General features: G+C 48.5%; 1 protein-coding gene across 1 annotated transcript in view; it reads right to left on the minus strand.

The window, feature by feature from the left end:
• The window catches only part of LOC143735406 (uncharacterized), a 73,078-nt gene that overhangs the window by 27,846 nt on the left and 23,835 nt on the right, over positions 1-21,397 (minus strand). Inside the window, exon 8 of the mRNA XM_077225525.1 lies at positions 557-859. Within this exon, the coding sequence (XP_077081640.1) occupies positions 557-859 (303 nt within the window). The remainder of the gene's footprint in view (positions 1-556; positions 860-21,397) is intronic.

A 21,397-nucleotide genomic window follows, 5' to 3' on the forward strand; every position in this document is an offset into this window, starting at 1 on the left:
ATTTCTTAGCCAATCAGAATCATTTAACCTGAATTAATGACGTGGCTGAGTGACTTGTGTAAGGTACTTGTTGTAGAAATGTGAATGTATGGAGAGCCCCTACAAACTCCTTGTGAGTGTTGAAGCTGACCTCTGACTGATGAAACTACAAACTACCTTCAGTAAACTTTTCTTCAATTGACTGCACTTCTGACTCATGGTCTTCATTTATTATATCTGGTCTTTTGATCTTTAACTGTTTATTCTCCTACAGTAGGCTATGTGTGTGTGTGTCTGTGTGTGTGTATGTGTGTGTGTATACATAGAGTATTTAAAAAATAAATAAATGACATGCAAATTAAACATGTAACACTAATAACTTTAATACTTCTGAACAAATTCTGACATACATGCATACAATATTTCTCTCTGCAGATGCATTATTTATTTTATATATTTTTTCAGGCTTTGGCTTCGATTGGAACTATTTTATTGATCGAGCAAAAACACAAAGTGGATCATCACTTTTCACAAAGACCTCATCTATATTTTAAAAATAAATTGAAAAACTACTTACTATAGACAGCAACAACAAATGTCTTTGTGGTTCCTCTGCTGCTGTTGATCTGTAGTTTATATTCTCCAGCATGTTCAGTTCTCATGTCTGTGACGATCAGAGATCCAGTCTCCTCATCCAGCTTCAGTTTGCCTCTGAATATCCCATCAGCAACATCATCATGTGTCTTTATGGTCCCTCCTCTGATTTCAGCTATGAGAATGTCTTGATCTCCAAACATCCACCGTATCAGATCATCTTTCTGTATTTCAGTTGTATTTTTTACGGTCACATTATTTCCCTCTTTCACTGTGATGTTCCTCACTTCATTAGACAGCAGCACATAGAAAAAGAGAAACACAAAGAAACGTTGCCTTCAGATCAAGAGTGTGAATGTGAACATCACAGCTTGAAACTACTACATACATATCATTCAGATGGACATGATTTGCTGTCTTCTCACACAGAAAATTCATATTACACAAATATATTTTCAGCTTTCTAAAGTTCAAAATCACTATCATTGGTTGATCTTACTGCTTATTGTTTTGCATCACGTTTAGAGAGAGTAGATTGTACCTGAATAATTATTCTAATATAAATAAGTTAATATCGCCAAAATGTCAAAAAGTCTCTGTGGCGAGGGGGGCGTGGTTTAGCGGAGTCTGTAGCGGAGAGAGAGGACGGAGCCGAGCGGTTGGTAAGTAGGTCAAGTGCAAAATAACGATCACCTGTTTCTGATTGTAGTAATTAGCGTGGGGAGACCGCATAAAAGCCGGCTGGAGTGAGAGAACGGGGAGAGAGAAGGACTGGGAGCTCGTGCACGACAAAGGACTGAGGACTAATGGACTGAGTGAATTATTGAGTGGAAAGAGTATTTGAACGTTGCTATAGAGTGTTCTATGGTGAAGGCGCACCCCGCGCACATTTCCTGTTCAATACTGTTGCTAATAAAATCGTGTACGAGTCCCAGTTACGCCGACCCTTGTCTTCTTCCATCACACCCACACTGAACCAACACTACACTGGTGCCGTAACCCGGGATGGAAGAAGAAGCCCCCGCCAGACAGTCCCCAACCCCACTTGCGGATGTCATCCACGCGCTCGCGGGTCTTCATCAACAACAACAGGCGCTGCTGGCCATGGAAGAACAACAGGAACGCCGTTTTGAGACGCTCCTTCGGGCCCAGCAGCAGGACCGCGAGCTGTTCCGGAGCTGGATGGACCGGGAGGTTCGGGCCGCCCCACTATCACCAGCAATGGCCTCGGCCCCGCCCATGCCTCTCAACAAAATGGGTCCACAGGACGACCCAGAGGCGTTCCTGGACCTCTTCGAGAGGTCGGCCGAGGCCTGGGGCTGGCCGCCCGCGGACTGGCCAATGCGGTTGATCCCGTTGCTGTCCGGAGAAGCACAGATCGCCGCACAACAACTGCCAGTCCGGAACCTCCTGGTTTACCAAGACCTCAAGCGCGCCATCCTGCAGCGGGTCGGCCGGACCCCGGAGCAGAGCCGACAGCGTTTTCGATCCCTGGAGCTCGGTGAGTCTGGCCGGCCCTTCGTGTTTGCGCAGCAGCTCCGGGACGCGTGCCGCAAGTGGCTGATGGCCGACCGACGCGACGTCGAGGAAGTCATAGACCAAGTGGTACTGGAGCAGTTCGTGGCGCGGCTCCCTCGGAGGACCGCGCAGTGGGTCCAGTGCCACCGCCCGGCGTCGCTGGCCCAGGCCATCCAGTTGGCGGAGGACCAGATGGTGGCGTGCCCAGGGGTCGGCGAACCCCTTCCAGCAGCTTCTCTCTCTCTCTCTCCCTCTTCTCTCTCTCCTTCTCCTCCTGTCCCTGTTCCCAGGTCCAGGAACCTTCCACCCAGGCCGGCGCCACGTTGGAGGGCAGGACCGTCGGCGGAGCCTGTTCCCGGTACCCGGCCGCCGTTTAAGGGGACATCCTCTGGCCCAAGCAACGCTCCACCCCGGTCGTATGCGCTCTCCCCACGCCAACGCCTTGACCCACTTCCCGCCATTGGGGCGGCGGGGAGGTCTGGGCCGGCCTGTTGGCGTTGCGGGGACCCTGGACACTCGGTTGATCAGTGTCCAGTGATTGAGGTGGGGACACTGGTCAGGGTCCCCGACACACCGCAGGCTGCCCCCGATCAAGCTGGACTGTACCAGATACCAGTGAGTATAAAGGGGGGTACTTATCAGGCCTTGGTGGATTCAGGCTGTAACCAAACCTCTATCCATCAAAGCCTGATTCAACCAGAGGCATTGGATAGGAGCCGCATGGTTAAGGTTCGGTGTGTGCACGGGGAGGTGGTGGATTACCCGTTAATGCCAGTCACTATTCAATTCCGGGGCCAAAAGCATAGTGTGGAGGTGGCCGTTAGCCCGCACCTCCGACACCCGCTAATTTTGGGGACTAATTGGCCGGGGTTTAAAGTGTTATTGGCACATTTGTGTGCGGGTGTTTCTGGGGGGAAAAGGAAGCGGGGGAAGAGAGCGGTCGCTCAGGTTGGAGAGGCTGTGCCGGGGCCATCGGCGCCTGTACCAGAGGAACGAAACGCTGTTGAGAGAATGTCACTCTCTGAGCGTGATGACTTTCCTTTGGAACAGTCCCGAGACGAGACGCTCAAAAATGCGTTTGATCAAGTCCATACAATCGACGGACAGCCTCTCCACCCAGATCGACCACTTTCATATCCTTATTTCGCGATCATAAAAGATAAGTTGTATCGGGTGACCCAGGACGCCCAATCAAAGCAAGATACAACTCAGTTGTTAGTACCAAAGAGCTGCCGGGAAATACTTTTCCAGGTGGCTCACTGCAATCCGATGGCTGGGCATTTAGGGCAGGCAGCTACACTGAATCGTCTAATGACCCGTTTTTTTTGGCCGGGCATTCACGAGAACGTGCGCAAGTGGTGCGCGTCTTGTCGTGAATGTCAGTTGGTGAATCCACCGGCCACCCCAAAAGCACCATTGTGCCCCCTTCCTTTAATAGAGGTCCCCTTCGAAAGAATTGGCATGGACCTCATCGGGCCATTAGAACGATCTGCACGGGGGTATCGTTTTGCATTAGTCCTAGTGGATTATGCAACACGATACCCAGAAGCAGTGCCGCTTCGCAGTATTTCCGCAAAGAGCGTGGCGAGCGCACTGTTTCAATTAATCTCCCGGGTGGGAATCCCGAAAGAGATTCTCACCGACCAGGGCACGGCGTTTATGTCACGTACTATTCATGAACTTTACAAATTGTTGGGCATTAAATCGATTCGCACTAGCGTCTATCACCCACAAACGGACGGACTGGTGGAACGATTTAATCGCACATTGAAATCCATGATTCGTAAGTTCGTGCGGGAAGACGCCAAAAATTGGGATAAGTGGCTAGAACCCCTCTTGTTCGCTGTACGCGAGGTCCCCCAAGCCTCCACGGGGTTTTCCCCCTTCGAGCTTCTCTATGGGCGTCAGCCCCGCGGGGTGCTGGACGTGCTTAGAGAAACTTGGGAGGACGGACCTTCGAATAGCAAAAATGAAATTCAATATGTCATGGACCTGAGAACAAAACTCCACACTTTGGGGCGGCTCTCTATGGAGAATTTGTTACAGGCCCAGGACAAGCAAAGTCGGCTGTACAACAGGGGAGCTAGACTACGTGAATTTGCACCGGGAGATAAAGTACTTGTATTGCTCCCCACGTCCAGTTCAAAATTACTCGCAAAGTGGCAAGGACCCTTTGAGGTCACACGGCGAGTTGGAGATCTCGACTATGAGGTTGTCCGAACAGATAGGGAAGGGGCACATCAAATTTACCACCTCAATCTACTTAAAAAGTGGAACGAGGCGGAATCAGTGATGTTGGCGACGGTGGTGAGGAGGAGGATCTCGGTCCAGAGGGGAGCTCAAAGTCTCAATCTCTCGCTCTGGCAGTTGGGGGAGATCACCTCTCGCCGTCCCAGCTCACTGATATACGTAATTTACAAGCAGAATTTGCGGATGTGTTCTCGCCCCTACCTGGTCGGACAAATCTCATTCAGCACCACGTTGAGACCGAACCGGGTGTAGTAGTGCGTAGCCGGCCATATCGCTTACCTGAACATAAAAAGAAAATAGTTCAGGACGAATTAGAAGCTATGCTGGACATGGGGGTAATAGAAGAATCCAACAGTGATTGGGCAAGCCCGATAGTTTTAGTACCTAAAACTGACGGCTCGGTCCGGTTCTGTGTGGACTATCGCAAGGTGAATGCTGTGTCGAAATTCGACGCGTATCCAATGCCGCGGGTACACGAACTTCTGGATCGGCTCGGTACCGCTCGTTTTTATTCGACACTGGATTTGACGAAGGGATATTGGCAGATCCCCTTAACTCCAATATCCAAAGAAAAGACTGCTTTCGCAACGCCGTTTGGATTACACCAATTTGTTACCCTTCCTTTCGGCTTGTTCGGGGCTCCAGCGACCTTTAAACGCTTGATGGACAGAATTCTCCGGCCGCATACTGCATATGCCGCTGCTTACTTGGATGATATTATCATCTATAGTAATGATTCGCAGCGGCATATGCAGCATTTGCGAGCTGTCCTCAGGACGTTGCGGGAAGCGTGGCTCACGGCCAACCCAAAGAAGTGTGCAGTTGGGCGTGTGGAAGTTAGGTATCTGGGTTTCCACTTGGGTCATGGACAGGTGCGTCCCCAAATTGATAAGATGGCAGCAGTTGCGACCTGTCCAAGACCTAAGACCAAAAAGGAGGTTAGGCAGTTCCTGGGGCTAGCGGGATATTACAGAAGGTTTGTGCCTGGTTATTCGGACCTCGCTAGCCCGCTGACTGACCTGACTAAAAAGGAAGCACCAGATACCGTCCAGTGGACGGAGCAGTGTCAGCAGGCCTTTACCCAGATAAAGGCTGCTCTATGTGGCGGACCGCTCCTACAGGCTCCTAACTTTTCTCTCCCTTTTACCCTACAGACTGACGCCTCGGACAGGGGGTTGGGCGCTGTCCTGTCCCAGGAGATAGAGGGTGAGGAGCGGCCGGTGCTGTACATTAGTCGTAAGCTCTCTAAGAGAGAGACTAAGTACAGCACCATTGAAAAAGAATGTCTCGCCATCAGGTGGGCCGTCCTCACCCTCCGCTATTATCTCTTGGGGCGGGAGTTCACCCTCTGTTCGGACCATGCTCCCCTGCAATGGCTCCATCGCATGAAGGATACCAACGCGCGGATCACCCGTTGGTATCTGGCTTTACAACCTTTCAAATTCCAGGTGGTCCACAGGCCGGGTGCACAGATGGCTGTGGCTGACTTCCTCTCCAGGAGGAGGGGGGGGGGCTGCAGGCCGGATGGCTCCCCGGCCTGAGTCGGGCGGTGGGGGTATGTGGCGAGGGGGGCGTGGTTTAGCGGAGTCTGTAGCGGAGAGAGAGGGCGGAGCCGAGCGGTTGGTAAGTAGGTCAAGTGCAAAATAACGATCACCTGTTTCTGATTGTAGTAATTGGCGTGGGGAGACCGCATAAAAGCCGGCTGGAGTGAGAGAACGGGGAGAGAGAAGGACTGGGAGCTCGTGCACGACAAAGGACTGAGGACTAATGGACTGAGTGAATTATTGAGTGGAAAGAGTATTTGAACGTTGCTATAGAGTGTTCTATGGTGAAGGCGCACCCCGCGCACATTTCCTGTTCAATACTGTTGCTAATAAAATCGTGTACGAGTCCCAGTTACTCCGACCCTTGTCTTCTTCCATCACACCCACACTGAACCAACACTACAGTCTCAGTTCCAGTTTGCTAAACACTGATCTGAAAAGTGCTGATCTAAATAAAAGCTGAAGGAAGTACTTGTGGATGCAGGTCAGCAACAAAAAATGTTTTAGCTAAATTTGACAAGCTGTAAAGCTGAATAAAATAGAGAGATTGAGATGAATATCCTGTTATGTTATGACCCTGTTCTGTCTCCATATTCTGAGCTGAAAATGCTAGATGATGCTGGATCATGTCACACACACACACACACACACACACACACACACACACACACACACACACACACACACACACACACACACACACACACACATGTTTGTTTCACAGTCTAGTTCAATGGGGAATTGAGAAACTAATCTTACATTTTTGAACACTGAAATTATTTAATTCCTTGATTTTTTTATTAAAAATGTTTATGTTACCAAGAATTTCAGCATTAAAAGGTTCCAAAGGAAATATGAAGATGATGTAGGATTACAAATTTATTTAAATGTTTTAATTTAGGTTCAACAGTATTTTAACTGAGAAAGTGCACACACTGTTTTCCATTTTTGAGGCAATCAAGGTTTTGGACATTAACCTCTTGTCACATCTCAAAGGTCAGCTGGGCCTTTTGTTGATCTAATCAGGCAAATTGGATTAGCATCTCAAGGCTCTGAGTTACACTGTTACCTGATGAAATGTACTTTCCTTTACATGTTTTGTTCAAGAGTCCCCTCCTCTATGAAATTAATCCCACCCCCTTGAAATGTATATAAACTGCAATGTAAAGTTCCCTTAGGTTAGACTTGATTGAGATGACTACAGCGACGCAATAAAGAACTTATACCTCAACAATCTCCTGGTCTGCAACTCTATCTTTTCTACACTTGAGAAGAAAAAGTTCACAACAGATGGTGCCGTGACCCGGATGGAGAAACTGAGACTCAACAAAGAATGAACTTTTCCAGACTGATTTGAAACTTCAAAGCTCAAAGATCTCAACAAAGCTAACGGAGTTCCAGAACTGAAGCTCAACAAAGATCTCAACAAAGATCTCAACATCTGACTTTCCAGTTCCAGACTGAATCTTTTGAATCCAGATTGAGCTCAACAAAGATCTGACTTTCCAGTTCCAGACTGAATCTTGAAACTTCAAGCTCAACAAAGAAAGAACTTTCTGACTGAGTTTCCAGACGGAACTTTTCCGTACAGCGAACGATTTGGTGAGTTTCAATCTATTCAAAGAACCACTAAAGACCTGTACAAATTTGTCATTCCTCTGCGCCGCCAGAGAAGAAGTTAACAGACAGCTGTAGGGTTTGTTAACTAGAGTTATCCTCTAAAGTTGCTTTAAGAGATGAAATGTATCCTCTGTTTTTCAGGCAGGGAAGATTAACGTACATGTTAATATTGCTTATCCTCTAAAGTTTCTGTTAGAGATGAAAGTGATCCTCTGTTGTCAGGCAGGGAAGAATTTAGCATTACGTGTTATTATTTGGTGATCCTCTGTTTCAGGCAGGGAAGTTTAGCATTACGTGCTAGTTATTTTGTTTTTGTTTTTTGGTGATCCTCTGTCCACAGAGTAGAATTAGCATTATGTGCTAGTTATTTGTTTTTTTTGTTGTTCATCCTCTGTTCACAGAGAAGGTTAGCATTACTTGCTAATATTTGCTATCCTCTGTTTTCAGCAGAGAAGAATTGTTTTTATCCTCTGTAAAGTTAGGGAAGACTTATCCTCTGCTTTACCAGGGAAGGTGATACATCCTCTGTGTAGTCATAGAAGATTAATCCTCTGTTCAACAAGGGACGTTTAACAACAGTTACAACAGTTAATAGTTTAAACTGTTAACAGTAGTTTGTCCTCTACTTTGCTTAAGAAGGTTCATCCTCTGTTTAATCAGGAAAATTTAACAACTGTTAAAAGTGTGTTAGCAAAGTGGTTTACCCTCTGCTTTGCCAGGGAAGTGTTTTATCCTCTATAAAGTTAGGGAAGATTAGCATCAAGTGCTAATATATTGTACCCTCTGTTTTCAGGCTGGGAAGATTAACGTACATGTTAATATTGTTTTATCCTCTGCTTTGCCAGGGAAGTGGAAAAAGTTTTTTTCAGGCAGGGAAGATTTTAGTATAAATTGCTAATACTTTGTGTGTTAACCTTTGCTCTGGGCAAGGAAGGTTAACTGTGTTATCGAGTGTAGCCTCTTTTGATCAGAGAAGATTTAGTGTTTTTGTTTGTTTTATCCTCTAAAAGTTAAGAAGGTGAAAGATCCTTTGCATTTTTCTTTTAGGGAAGATTAGCGTAACATGCTAATAGTTTGTGATGTGTTGGTAACAAGGAAGTTTAACAAGATTTGATTTGTGTTAACAAGTATACCCCCTGTTGATCAGAGAAGTTTATTTTTTGATTGTGTGGTAACAAAAGAAATCCACAAAATGGTTAGCAGAAATGCTAGGCTAGTTCCATCAACTGAGAAAAATGGACTAGCTAGCCCTTTATGGACAGACAGTGAGTTCAAGTCATTGTTAGGAGAGAAAATGGATTCCATAGTGACTGAGTCAGTTAGATTGGATTTGACAAAGAAATTTGGTATTGATCCAGACAAAGTTTGGTCTATTGAAGAATGCAAGAAGGTGTTAGGTGCATGTATCAGAAAGAAAAACATGAAAGGCATAATCTGTTGCCATAGAGAATATAGCTTATCCATTGCACAAGAACAAACTAGGTGTATTGATAAGTTAAATGAACAAAACAAGATATTGCAGACTCAAGTGTCCTGTTTCAAGACAAAGGTGAGCCATAACAAGGCCTCAACCAAATGTGACTCAGAAGACCAACAGTCAGATGAAACTTATCCTGACTTACAAGCATTCTTTGAAACAGATGTAGACATCCCATCAGTAACTGATAAGCCTGTAGATTCAGTAAAGGTATGTGTCGCATGAAGATCTCAGGGAATTGAGAGAACTGAAAGCAGAGGTCTCAAGTAACGAAGTACAAATACTTCGTTACATTACTTAAGTAGAAATTTTGGGTATCTATACTTTACTTGAGTAATTATTTTTCAGCCGACTTTTTATTTCTACTCCTTACATTTTCACGCAATTATTTGTACTTTCTACTCCTTACATTTTATAAATAGCCTCGTTACTCCTATTTCATTTCGGCTTGTTTTCATTTCGGGTTAATCGTTCAAAAAATGGCCAATTACACAAACGTTTAATAGATCTGAGTCCCGCCTCCTGAACACACATCGCTAAACTGATTGGTTTTGTGTTTTCTTTCTAACTTGTGAGAGGCTGTTACATTTGGTTGTGTGAAGCGGCAAAACTCATCCGAAGGAATTAAGAAACCTAGATGCGGTAAGTGACGGAGAAATCAACAGTTTTCTGCTCAAGAATACGGGGCAAATCGCGTCAAATATTGATTTGGGGACAGCCGTTTTTACAATAGTACTGTAAGACAATCGCGGGATAAGTGGCAAACATAATCGAGTGTGTGTGTGTGTGTGAGAGAGAGAGAGTCTGTGTGTGTGTGTGTGTGTGTGTGTGAGAGAGAGAGAGAGAAAGAGAGAGTGTGTGTGTGTGTGTGTGTGTGTGTGAGAGAGAGAGAGAGAGAGAGAGAGAGAGTGTGTGTGTGTGTGTGTGTGTGTAACCCTACATTATAGGATCAACATATCCCCATAAAGATAGCAATATCCGAAATCCTTGTCGGGATTTTTTTTAAATTTTATTTGAAAACGGCTTATAAATCAGACTAAGTGATGTTTTTTGAAAATGCAGAAAGTTATCTGTGACAGGGTTAGTGTAGGGGGGTAGAATACACAGTTCCCTTTCGTTGTCACTCCGAGTTACGTCGGATGACGACGAATGGGGTTTCGCTTAGAAAGCCTATCAACTTCGAGTATTACAAAACGAGCCAATGGCAAAGAAATGCCATGGGTCTGCGGAATTTGCAGGGCGTAACTCCGCCCCACCTCGTGGGTATAAAAGGAGGAAGCCGGCAGCAAGCAGATATGTTTTCGCTTCGGAGCCAAGTGTATTCTTCTCTCCACAAGCCATCTCTGAATTGTCAGCTTTACAAACGAGTACCTCGAGTGTTGGTGTGACGGCGATCTACGGCGAGAGCGTGCCTCCTGCTGATCTGTTGCAGTGGTCTGCCAGTCGGTGCGTTTCTCCCCGGGCGCTTCAACACTTGAGTTTTCTCTCACTAAAAGAGCTTACACGTGGCACGTCTTTTTAAAGATGTCTCGCCCGTGTACTTTTGGTTGCGGCAGATCGGTATCGGACTCTGATGGGCACGAGCGTTGCATAGTATGTTTGGGCATTGATCATGCTAGAGCAGCGCTCGTGGATGACTCATGTTCTCGCTGTGGGAACATGACCATCGCGTCATTACGGTCGAGACTCCGTGAACTCGCAAGAGTGAGAGTCCCCTCATCCACCCCCCGTCCTGCGGCTGGTGGCCAGGGTGACCTGAGGGTTACGGTCTGGAACAAGGCGCCAACTATGTGTCCGCGACCCCAGCCCCCCTCTTCAATGACGGTGCCCGCTAGTGAACTGCTGATTCCCGCGGGTCTACCCTCTGGTGGCCCGCGTGTTTCAGTTGAAGCTACAGAGGAAGATGCCATGTGTGTTGCAGCATCACTAGGCGGGTTTGACTCTTCTGGAAGTGAGGGCTCGTCACAGCTGCCACCTTCCGGTGTGCATACGGCTGTGCTCGAGTCTGATCCGGAGATGACGGCCATGCTTTCCCGGGCAGCCGCGAGCATCGGACTTGAGTGGAGGCCTCCACCCCGTCCTGAGCGCTCGCGGCTGGACGATTGGTTTTTGGGTAAGGCCGCCGACCCTCGTCCTCGGCAAACCCCAATACCTTTCTTCCCGGATGTGCATGATGAGATCTCGAAGTCCTGGAAGACCCCCCTGTCTTCTCGGGACCGCTCGCTGGTCTCATCCGCCTTTCCTCCCCTCGATGAGGTAGCTGCCCGTGGGTACACTGGGCTTCCCCCGGTTGAACGCTCTGTTGCCATGCAACTATGTCCTCAGAGTGCTTCTTCTCGGGGCGAGCCTAAGCACCCATCCAAAGCCTGTAGATTTTCGTCGACCCTGGTGGCGAAGTCTTACAGAGCGGCGGGACAGGCGGCTGCTTCACTGCATGCTATGGCCACTCTGCAGGTCTACCAGGCCCAGATGCTCAGAGACATGCACGAGGGTAGGACAAACCCAGGGCTCTTTGATGAGCTGCGCGCCGCGACCGACCTTGCTCTCCAGGCGACGAAGGTTACCGCGCGCTCCCTGGGTTTGGTGATGTCCACAGCTGTGGTCCAGGAGCGACATCTGTGGCTGAACCTGGCTGACATGCGGGACGCTGAGCGGACCCTTCTGCTTAACGCCCCCTTGTCCCAGGCCGGCCTCTTCGGCGGTGCAGTTGAAGACTTTGCCCAACAGTTTTCAACTGCCCAGAAACAGACCGAGGCCATCAGACACATTCTGCCCCGCCGGCCCGCTGCTGCCTCCACCTTGCCGGCCGGGCAGACGCCTCGACCTGTTTCCCGCCGAGGGCGCCCTCCTGCGGCTCCCGCCCCTCCCGCCCGGAGCACGCAGCAGCCTCCACCCAGGGCCGGTCGCGGAGGAAGCCGTAAGAAGGCGCCACAGCCCTCTCCTGCCCCGCCCCCCGCTAAACGCCGGGCCAAGCGGCGCTCCTGAGACGGGCTGCTCAGGGATGATGGTTGTTTCTCAGGAGGTGGTAGCAGGACCACTACTTCCCCCGGTGGAGGGCCGGGGGAGAATCTTTTGTTCTCCACTCCCCGCTGCTCACCCACGGGTGGGCAGCACCCTAATGTGGTTAAAGTCAGAAACAATCCCCTCTTCCCTGAGCTCACAGAGTTCTCAGGCGACACAGAGCGCCGCCCACAAGCCGTGCTCTCCTCGCCCCCCTCTGTCCCAGAGGCGGTTGACACGGCGTGCCGTCCACGGACCGCTTCGCCCCTGTCCCCCTCTGTCGCCAGACCCCTGGCAGAGCAGGCCCCCGCAGGACGACCAGCCTGGTCCTCCCCTGGCCCCCTCTGCCAGGGCGCGGTTGCTAACTGTGCCCCCTCTCCGGGCCGCTATGCCGTCCACATCTGGGCCAGTTACTCCGCTTCGCTGCCCCTCCGGGGGGACGCCTGTGGCTCGCATGATCCCGTTGGTTCAGTTCCTGGGAGCCTGGCTAGAGCTTCCCCGTCTGTCCCACTGGATCGCGTGTACCGTCAGGCTCGGCTATGCGATTCAGTTCGCACGGTCTCCTCCCCGCTTCAGGGGAGTCCGCTCCACATTGGTTGGTGGCAATGCCCCTATCATGAGAGCAGAGATTGCCACCCTGCTGGCGAAGGGTGCAATCGAGACTGTCCCTCCAGCCGAGATGAGGTCCGGCTTCTACAGCCCCTACTTCATTGTCCCCAAGAAAACCGGTGGGTTACGGCCAATCCTGGACTTGCGCGTGCTGAACCGCTCCCTTCACAGGATGCCGTTCAAGATGCTCACCGCCAAACGCGTTTTCGAATGCATACGGCCCCAGGATTGGTTTGCAGCGATCGACCTGAAGGACGCCTACTTTCATGTCTCCATTCTTCCTCGACACAGACCGTTCCTCCGGTTTGCTTTCGAGGGGCAGGCATACCAGTACGCGGTTCTCCCTTTCGGGCTAGCCCTGTCTCCTCGCATCTTCACGAAGGTCGTCGAGGCGGCCCTTGTTCCCCTTCGAGAACAAGGGGTTCGCATCCTGAGTTATATCGACGACTGGCTGATCCTAGCTCACTCTCGAGATCAGGTTTGCGAACACAGGGACCTAGTGCTTCGGCACCTAGCCCGTCTGGGCCTTCGGGTCAACTGGGAGAAGAGCAAACTTTGCCCCGTGCAGAGGATCTCTTTTCTCGGTATGGACATCGACTCGGTCGCCATGTCCGCGCAGCTTACGAGCGAGCGCGCGCAGTCACTGCTGACTTGCCTAAGACAATTCGAGGGCAAGAGTGCGGTTCCACTGAAACTTTTTCAGAGGCTCCTGGGGCATATGGCATCTGCAGCCGCGGTCACGCCGTTCGGATTGCTTCATATGAGACCGCTTCAGCTTTGGCTTCGCGACCGAGTCCCGAGGTGGGCATGGCAACACAGCACGTTCCAAGTACCAGTTACTCCGACCTGCCGTCAGTTCTTCACCCCGTGGGCGAACCTCGGTTTTCTCAGGGCGGGTGTCCCCCTGGCACGAGCTTCCCGGCATGTTGTTGTCTCAACAGATGCCTCCACCTGGCTGGGGCGCCATTTGCAATGGACATGCTGCTGCGGGCTCCTGGACAGGACCCCAGCGGCTGTGGCATGTCAATTGCCTCGAGTTGTTGGCAGTACGCCTTGCCCTGCACCGCTTCCGGGCGTTGCTCAGGGGTCAACACGTACTAGTCCGTTCAGACAATACCGCCACTGTAGCGTACATCAACCATCAAGGTGGTCTACGCTCCCGCCGTATGTCACAATTCGCTCGCCACCTCCTCCTATGGAGTCAGAAGCATCTGAGGTCGCTTCGAGCCATCTTCATTCCCGGAGCGCTGAACTGTGCAGCCGACGAGCTCTCACGGCTTCAGCCCCTCCCTGGAGAATGGCGACTCCATCCCCAGTCGGTTCAGCTGATTTGGGACCAGTTCGGGGACGCGCAGATAGATCTGTTTGCCTCTCACGACTCGACCCATTGCGCCCAGTTTTATTCCCCGACCGAGGGCACGCTCGGCACGGATGCTCTGGCGCACAGCTGGCCGCAGGGCCGCAAGTATGCATTTCCCCCAGTGAGCCTTCTTGCGCACACTTTGCCCAAGGTCAGGGAGGACGAGGAGCAGGTCATTCTGGTTGCCCCTTACTGGCCCAACCGGACCTGGTTCCCCGAACTAGTACTCCTCGCGACAGCACCTCCCTGGCCGATCCCTCTGAGGAAGAACCTTCTTTCTCAGGGACGGGGCACCCTATGGCACCCTCGTCCCGATCTTTGGAACCTCCACGTGTGGCTCCTGGATGGGACGAGGCAGGTTTGAGTACCCTACCACCAGCGGTGGTGGCTACCATCACTTCCGCTAGAGCGTCGTCCACGAGACACGTCTATGCGTTGAAGTGGAACCTCTTCGTCAACTGGTGCTCTTCTCACCGAGAAGACCCCCGGAGATGCTCGATCAGTGTTGTGCTTTCCTTCCTTCAACAGGGGCTGGAGCGAAGGCTGTCTCCCTCCACCCTGAAGGTCTATGTTGCCGCCATTGCCCGCACATCATGACCTCATCGAAGGTAAGTCGGTGGGGAAGCACGACCTGGTCATCAGGTTCCTGAGAGGAGCGAGGAGACTAAATCCTCCTCGTCCTCCTCTCGTTCCCTCTTGGGACCTCTCAGTGGTTCTAACTGCCCTGAAGAGTGCTTCCTTTGAGCCCCTGCAATCAGTCGAGCTTAAGTTCCTGTCTATGAAGACAGAGCTCCTGGTTGCACTGGCCTCCATCAAGAGGGTTGGGGACCTGCACGCATTCTCCGTTGACGAAGCGTGCCTGGAATTTGGGCCGGCTTCCTCTCACGTGATCCTGAGACCCCGGCCTGGATACGTGCCCAAGGTTCCTACCACTCCCTTTCGGGACCAGGTGGTGAACCTGCAAGCGCTGCCCTCGGAGGAGGCAGACCCAGCCTTGGCACTGCTCTGTCCAGTACGCGCTCTCCGCGCCTATGTAGACAGAACGCAGTGTTTCAGGACCTCAGACCAGCTCTTTGTCTGTTATGGTGGGAAGCTGAAGGGAAAGGCTCTCTCCAAGCAAAGGTTGTCTCACTGGATAGTGGACACCATTGCTTTGGCTTACCAGCAGCAAGATCGACCGTGCCCCCTTGGTGTGACTGCCCACTCCACCCGGAGTGTGGCGTCCACTTGGGCTCTAGCGCATGGCGCCTCGCTAACAGACATCTGCAGAGCTGCAGGCTGGGCGACACCTAACACATTCGCCAGATTCTATAATCTCCGAGTGGAGCCTGTGTCCTCTCGTGTACTCGCTTCAACCAGCTAGTACCGGACCCGCTCAGGTGTCTTCGCTTGCTCGCCATTCCACTCCACGGACTGGATACGTGCGATATTTTCCTCAGGTGAGCTTTCCCGAAAGCCCTGAGCTCCTCCAGCACTCCTGACGTCGGCGCCAGTGTCTATTGCCTGCGCGTCGGCTAGGTGCCTCCCGTGGGCATGGTCCCTCCTCTGAGCGACCCCCACATGTGTATTTCCACTGTAAGCCTCTCCGAGCATGTGTCTTTCCCTTGGCAAGCCACCTTGCCACCCCTGGGGTTGAAATATTCCACCTGCGGCTGGACACCCCAGTGTTTTCCATATGCTTCCTTCGGGTCATATGTGTATTCTCTAAGTCCCCCCCCTCTGGGCTGGCATTAATTGCATACTTCCCCTAAGCTTGGGATATGCTTCCGAGTGTACCTTGGTATTCCTGTGATAAATGGAGTCCTTTGTCCAGGCTGACAGGGATCTCGATTTACGCAGGGCACTGGAAGACAGCTGAGAAGGTGGCGTGATTAGACTGGTAACCCCATTCGTCGTCATCCGACGTAACTCGGAGTGACAACGAAAGGGAACGTCTACGGTTACGTATGTAACCCTCGTTCCCTGAGTAGGGAACAGAGACGTTACGTCTGCCTGCCACTTTCCGCTGTACTGCGGGGATCGCCTGAGCTCAGTCTTGGCTCCTCAGCGAAGAAACATGTATGCTTGCTGCCGGCTTCCTCCTTTTATACCCACGAGGTGGGGCGGAGTTACGCCATGCAAATTCCGCAGACCCATGGCATTTCTTTGCCATTGGCTCGTTTTGTAATACTCGAAGTTGATAGGCTTTCTAAGCGAAACCCCATTCGTCGTCATCCGACGTAACGTCTCCGTTCCCTACTCAGGGAACGAGGGTTACATACGTAACCGTAGACGTTTTTACAGTATAAAAATCATTGTCTATGGAAAGTCCCTATAAAACATGAAAAAATAACATTGCTTGGTCTGTTGAAATGAGAGGCCTGTTTGATCAAGTTGAACCCTTGTCATCCCAGTCTCATCAGCTGGACTGAAAGAAGTTTCAGTGCACTTAGGACGCTGAAAACATGTCTCAGAGCAATGGTCACAATGACACTTGACAGTATTGCTGTGTGTCGTGTCCAACAGGACAAACTTGACAGTATTGATGCAAAACATATATGCCAACAGTAAATTTCTGTTAAAGGGATAGTTCACTTATTTAAAAATGAAAATTCTGTCATTATTTACTCACTCTCAAGTTGTTTCAAACCAGATTCTTTCTTCTGCTGCACACAAAAGAAGATATTTTGAAGAATGTCGATAACCAAACAGTTGATGATAGCCATTGACTTCCATAGTATTTTTTTTTCCTACAATGGAAGTCAATGGCTACAATCAACTGTTTGGTTATCGACATTCTTCAAAATATCTTCTTTTGTGTTCAGCAGAAGAAAGAATCTGGTTTGAAACAACTTGAGAGTGAGTAGCCTAAATGATTTTCATTTTTGGGTGAACTACATCCTTTTAATGAAAGATGCCGACGTGTTTGGCTTCTTTAAAAAGCAAGGAACAAGACAGTATTGCACTATTGCATTGCACTATAAACGGAGTAAAGTTAAGTCTCTGTTAAACTGACTCCTTGTCTTTATTAGTTACCTGTAACATTACAGAATTAATGAATTAACGTATTTGTTAAGGTCAATATAGACTAAAAACCTTGATACATTATCCTATTAATTTCCTGATTCCTCCACTTCTGTGGATGTCCCCAGTCCCCACCAATCTCAAAATCAAACCTACGCCCTTAAAGAGAAGTATAAACAGGCCATATACCCTTTCGATGATAACATGCCTCTGAAGTTTGACTTTTTGCACCATTACAATACTTATAGGCAACTAGTCATCATATCTTCCTCTTCATGAAACACATGTTAATGCTCAGTAGTACACATATGGTTCTTTAATGTATTTGCATTTTACTAAAATGGAAATTGGACTGAAATTCATTTTCTATGGGCATATATGCGGCTGAAACAGGTAGTGCATCCCAAATTTTTCAACATTAACATTTTAGTATAACGTTATAGTCATGGCCTTTAGAAACATGTTGTTTTGAGGAGGTGGTAGTGCCCCTGTGGTGCGGCCTAAGCTTTTGTCCTTAATGGCATTTTTTTTCTTTGCATTACTTTTACTTTTATACTTTAAGTAGGTTTGAAACCAGTTACTTTTACACTTTTACTTGAGTAAAAAGCTTGAGTTGATACTTCAACTTCTACAGAAGTCTTTTTAAACCGTAGTATCTATACTTCTACTTGAGTAACGAATGTGAATACTTTTGACACCTCTGACTGAAAGTGTTCCTCCCAACTCTTCTGTTGTCCAAAACCAAACTGTTGCCAAAGCACTCGGACCTAGAGACATAGAAAGACTATCCCAAAGCTTACCTTCAGTACGCACTGATGTTTCTGAATTTAGAAGGGCATTGATCAGTAAAATGCGCCTTTACGACATGTCATTGGCAGAAGTCACACAGCTGATGTCACAAATTCTAACTGAATCTGAATTCAACCGTTTTGAGTCTGCTGTTACTTCTGAACTACAGAATGCCAGAAAAGATGAATTGAGAGAGGGAGTTCTGAAGGCATTGAAGAACATTGTTGGACCTAAAATTGACTGGTCGAAGATCCCTAGTTGTTTACAGAAGAAGGGTGAAACTGTTAGTGAGTACACTCAAAGATTTTGCCAGTCAGCAGCAGCATACAGTGGTATAGCTGACACTTCAGAGAAGGTGCTAGAAGATAATGGTCCCCTAGTTCGCACATGGTTTGATGGTCTGTTGTCAGAACATAGAAAAGCATTGCCTTTCTTAGACTTTACATGGTCCACTAGAACCATACAAAACAACTTAGACAGTTTGGCTGCATGGGAAAGAGACTCTGATGTCAAGGAAAGAGTAAAAATTGCAGCAGCATCCTTTAAGGTCAACCCAGAGAAGCAACAGAAACGCAAATGTCCTAAGAGAGAGGGCAGTAGTTGTTATTATTGTGGTAAACATGGACATTGGGGAAAAGAGTGTAGAAAAAACAAAAAGAATGTTAGAGAAACTAACAATGTAACTCAGCTTCTGCTCAGCCTGCTGGCTGCTCTGAAGCAGCCCCTCCCCTCGTCATTAAACTCGTTGGGCAGCTGTTTTAGTTGTTAACCAGTTGGGCTGTGAGTGCTTATTTTCCTCACTAACTTACAACAGAGATAAAAGACTTCTGTTTTTGTTTAATAGAACAAAAGGAAAATGACTATCTCAGCCTTCCTTTGGGGAACACTAGTTAAGTAAACTCACAGCCTTAAATGTTATTTTACAGCACAGGCCTTTCATCATTAATAGTGTTAGGTCAGACTGTAAACGTAAAAAAAAACCTCATGCAGTGTCCACAATAATGCCAAATATGGTCTTACAGCGTGCACCTGTCACAAATCCATCCTCATATATGATGTCTGCTATGACTGAAGTTTTGTTAGAGGATGAAGGAGAAATTACTCACGATTGTGTTACGCTTACATATACACCTATGAGTGAAGTAAAAGAAAAAGGTAACAGACAAGCAGGTTATGCAGTAATGTCCACCACGGAAGTGTTAGCTTCAGGACGTCTTCCAGATCATTTTGCAGCTCAAGCTGCAGAACTATTAGCCCTAACAAGAGCATGCATGCTAGCTTCAGGATCAGTTGCTAATATCTACACAGATTCCAGATATGCTTTTGGGGTAATTCATGATTTTGGTGTCATTTGGCAAACCAGGCAGTTTCTAACTTCTGCGGGATCCCCCATTAAGCAGGCTGAATTAGTGAAAGATCTAATGTTTTCCATGAAACTTCCAAAGAAATTAGCAGTGATCAAAGTGAAAGCACATCTCACAACTAATGCTACGGAAGCTAAAGGTAATGCTCTTGCTGATATGGCAGCTAAACAGGCTTGTTTCCATGCAACTGTACAAGTGTGTTCAGGTAGTGCAGCACAGAAGAAAATGATGCCTCCTGAATCAATAATTGATCTGTACAAAGACGTTTCCTCCATTAGAACCAAAGTGACATGGGCCACATCAAGTGATGTTGATTACAGCAGCTGCAGTATTGTGTCAGGGAAGGAAAACCTGGACTCATGTGTCACACTGTAAGGTTGTTCCTGCTCCAACAGGGATAGGATAGGACACGAACCAGTGAGGAGCCGAGGGAAGACCGATTGCAACAGGCGTCGGGGGGCCAACCCTTCGGTGAAGATTCCCTCATAGGCCCTATCCTAGTCCATCCTTACCTCACTGTTCCTTAGGTGTCAAAGGTTTAAGAAATAGGGAAAGATGGAACAACAATAGCAGACCCAGAAAAAGTTTACAACCCTAGTGTTTGAACAAATACTGCTCTACTGTCTAGCAGACTCAGAAAAAGTTTACAACCCCAGTGTGTGAACAAATACTGCTCTCCTGTCTTTTGTTTTCTTTCTTACTCTGTGCAGATACCACTGATGACTTCCCGAGACCCATACGCACTGACCTCGTCATCTGCGTATGAAGCCACAAGAAAACCTCAAGAAACAACTTGACCCACTTCCGAGCCAACTATCACAAAAGGATAAAGAAAAGAAAAAGAAAAAAATACACAACGCAGAGACTCACATACGAAACCTTCAGTCATCCTTCAACATGATCAAGATTGTCGTACCAGTAACATGACAGACACTCTCGCTTCGCACAAGATAATGATCTTACAGAACAGGGTGGCCTTGGATTCAACACAAGGAGGAGCCTGCACCATCATCGGACCTGAGTGCTGCACCAGGTTAATGGATCCAACAGAGAACTTGAACAAAATCCAACAAGACATTCTTGATCTTTCAGCAAAATTACACCAGATGACTGAAGATAATTCTTCATGGTTCGGAAACTTGATTGGGAAACCCTGGCTGTGGATAAAGGAAATAGTAATTATGTTGTTGTTTGTTCTACTGGCGTACTATCTATGCGTCCACAGTATCAAGTGTTTCATTCAACATATGAATCATGCCTCTCACATCCGATAACATCTTTTACCCACTGGGGTCAATTTGACCCCAGTAATTTAAACCTCCAGAATATGATTTTTTTTTTACAAAGGTTTGTGTCTCAGGTAATTTATATCTTTGTTGACTACTTAAATAACTTTTTAAGTTGACATACAGAGACGTTACGTCTTCCTGCCACTTCCGCTGTACCGCGGGGATCGCCTGAGTTCAGTCTCGGATCTTCAGCGAAGAAACGTATCTGCATGTTGCCGGCGTCCTCCTTTTATACCCACGAGGTAAGGCGGAGATACGCAATGCAAATTCTGCAGACCCATGGCATTTCTTTGGCTCGTTTTGTATACTCGAAGTCGATAGGCTTTCTAAGCGAAACCCCATTCGTCGTCATCTGACGCAACGTCTCCGTTCCCTACTCAGGGAACGAGGGTTACATACGTAACAGAGACGTTTTTCTTTCCAAATGTTATAGATTACCAAAATCTTGCGTCAGATGACGACGAATGGGGTTTCGCTTAGAAAGCCTATCGACTTCGAGTATACAAAACGAGCCAAAGAAATGCCATGGGTCTGCAGAATTTGCATTGCGTATCTCCGCCTTACCTCGTGGGTATAAAAGGAGGACGCCGGCAACATGCAGATATGTTTCTTCGCTGAAGATCCGAGACTGAACTCAGGCGATCCCCGCGGTACAGCGGAAGTGGCAGGAAGACGAAACGTCTCAGTTCCCTACGCAGGGAACGAGGGTTACATACGTAACCGAGACGTTCCCTTCAGTTGTCACTCTGAGTTACGTCGGATGACGACGAATGGGGTTACTAGTCTAATCACGCCACCCTCTCGGCTGTCTTCCAGTGCCCTGCGTAAATCTGAGATCCCTGTCGTGATACTGGCACGGACGAAGGACTCCTATTTAGCACAGGAATACCAAGGTACACTGGGGAGCATATCCCATAGCTTTATAGGAAATATGCAATTATTGCCAACCCAGAGGGGGGGGGGGGGGGGGGGGGACTTAGAGAATACACATATGACCCGAA

Source organism: Siphateles boraxobius, unplaced genomic scaffold (genome assembly GCF_051911475.1).
Source record: "Siphateles boraxobius isolate OS27281-9 unplaced genomic scaffold, OSU_SipBor_1 13, whole genome shotgun sequence".
NCBI lineage: Eukaryota > Metazoa > Chordata > Actinopteri > Cypriniformes > Leuciscidae > Siphateles > Siphateles boraxobius.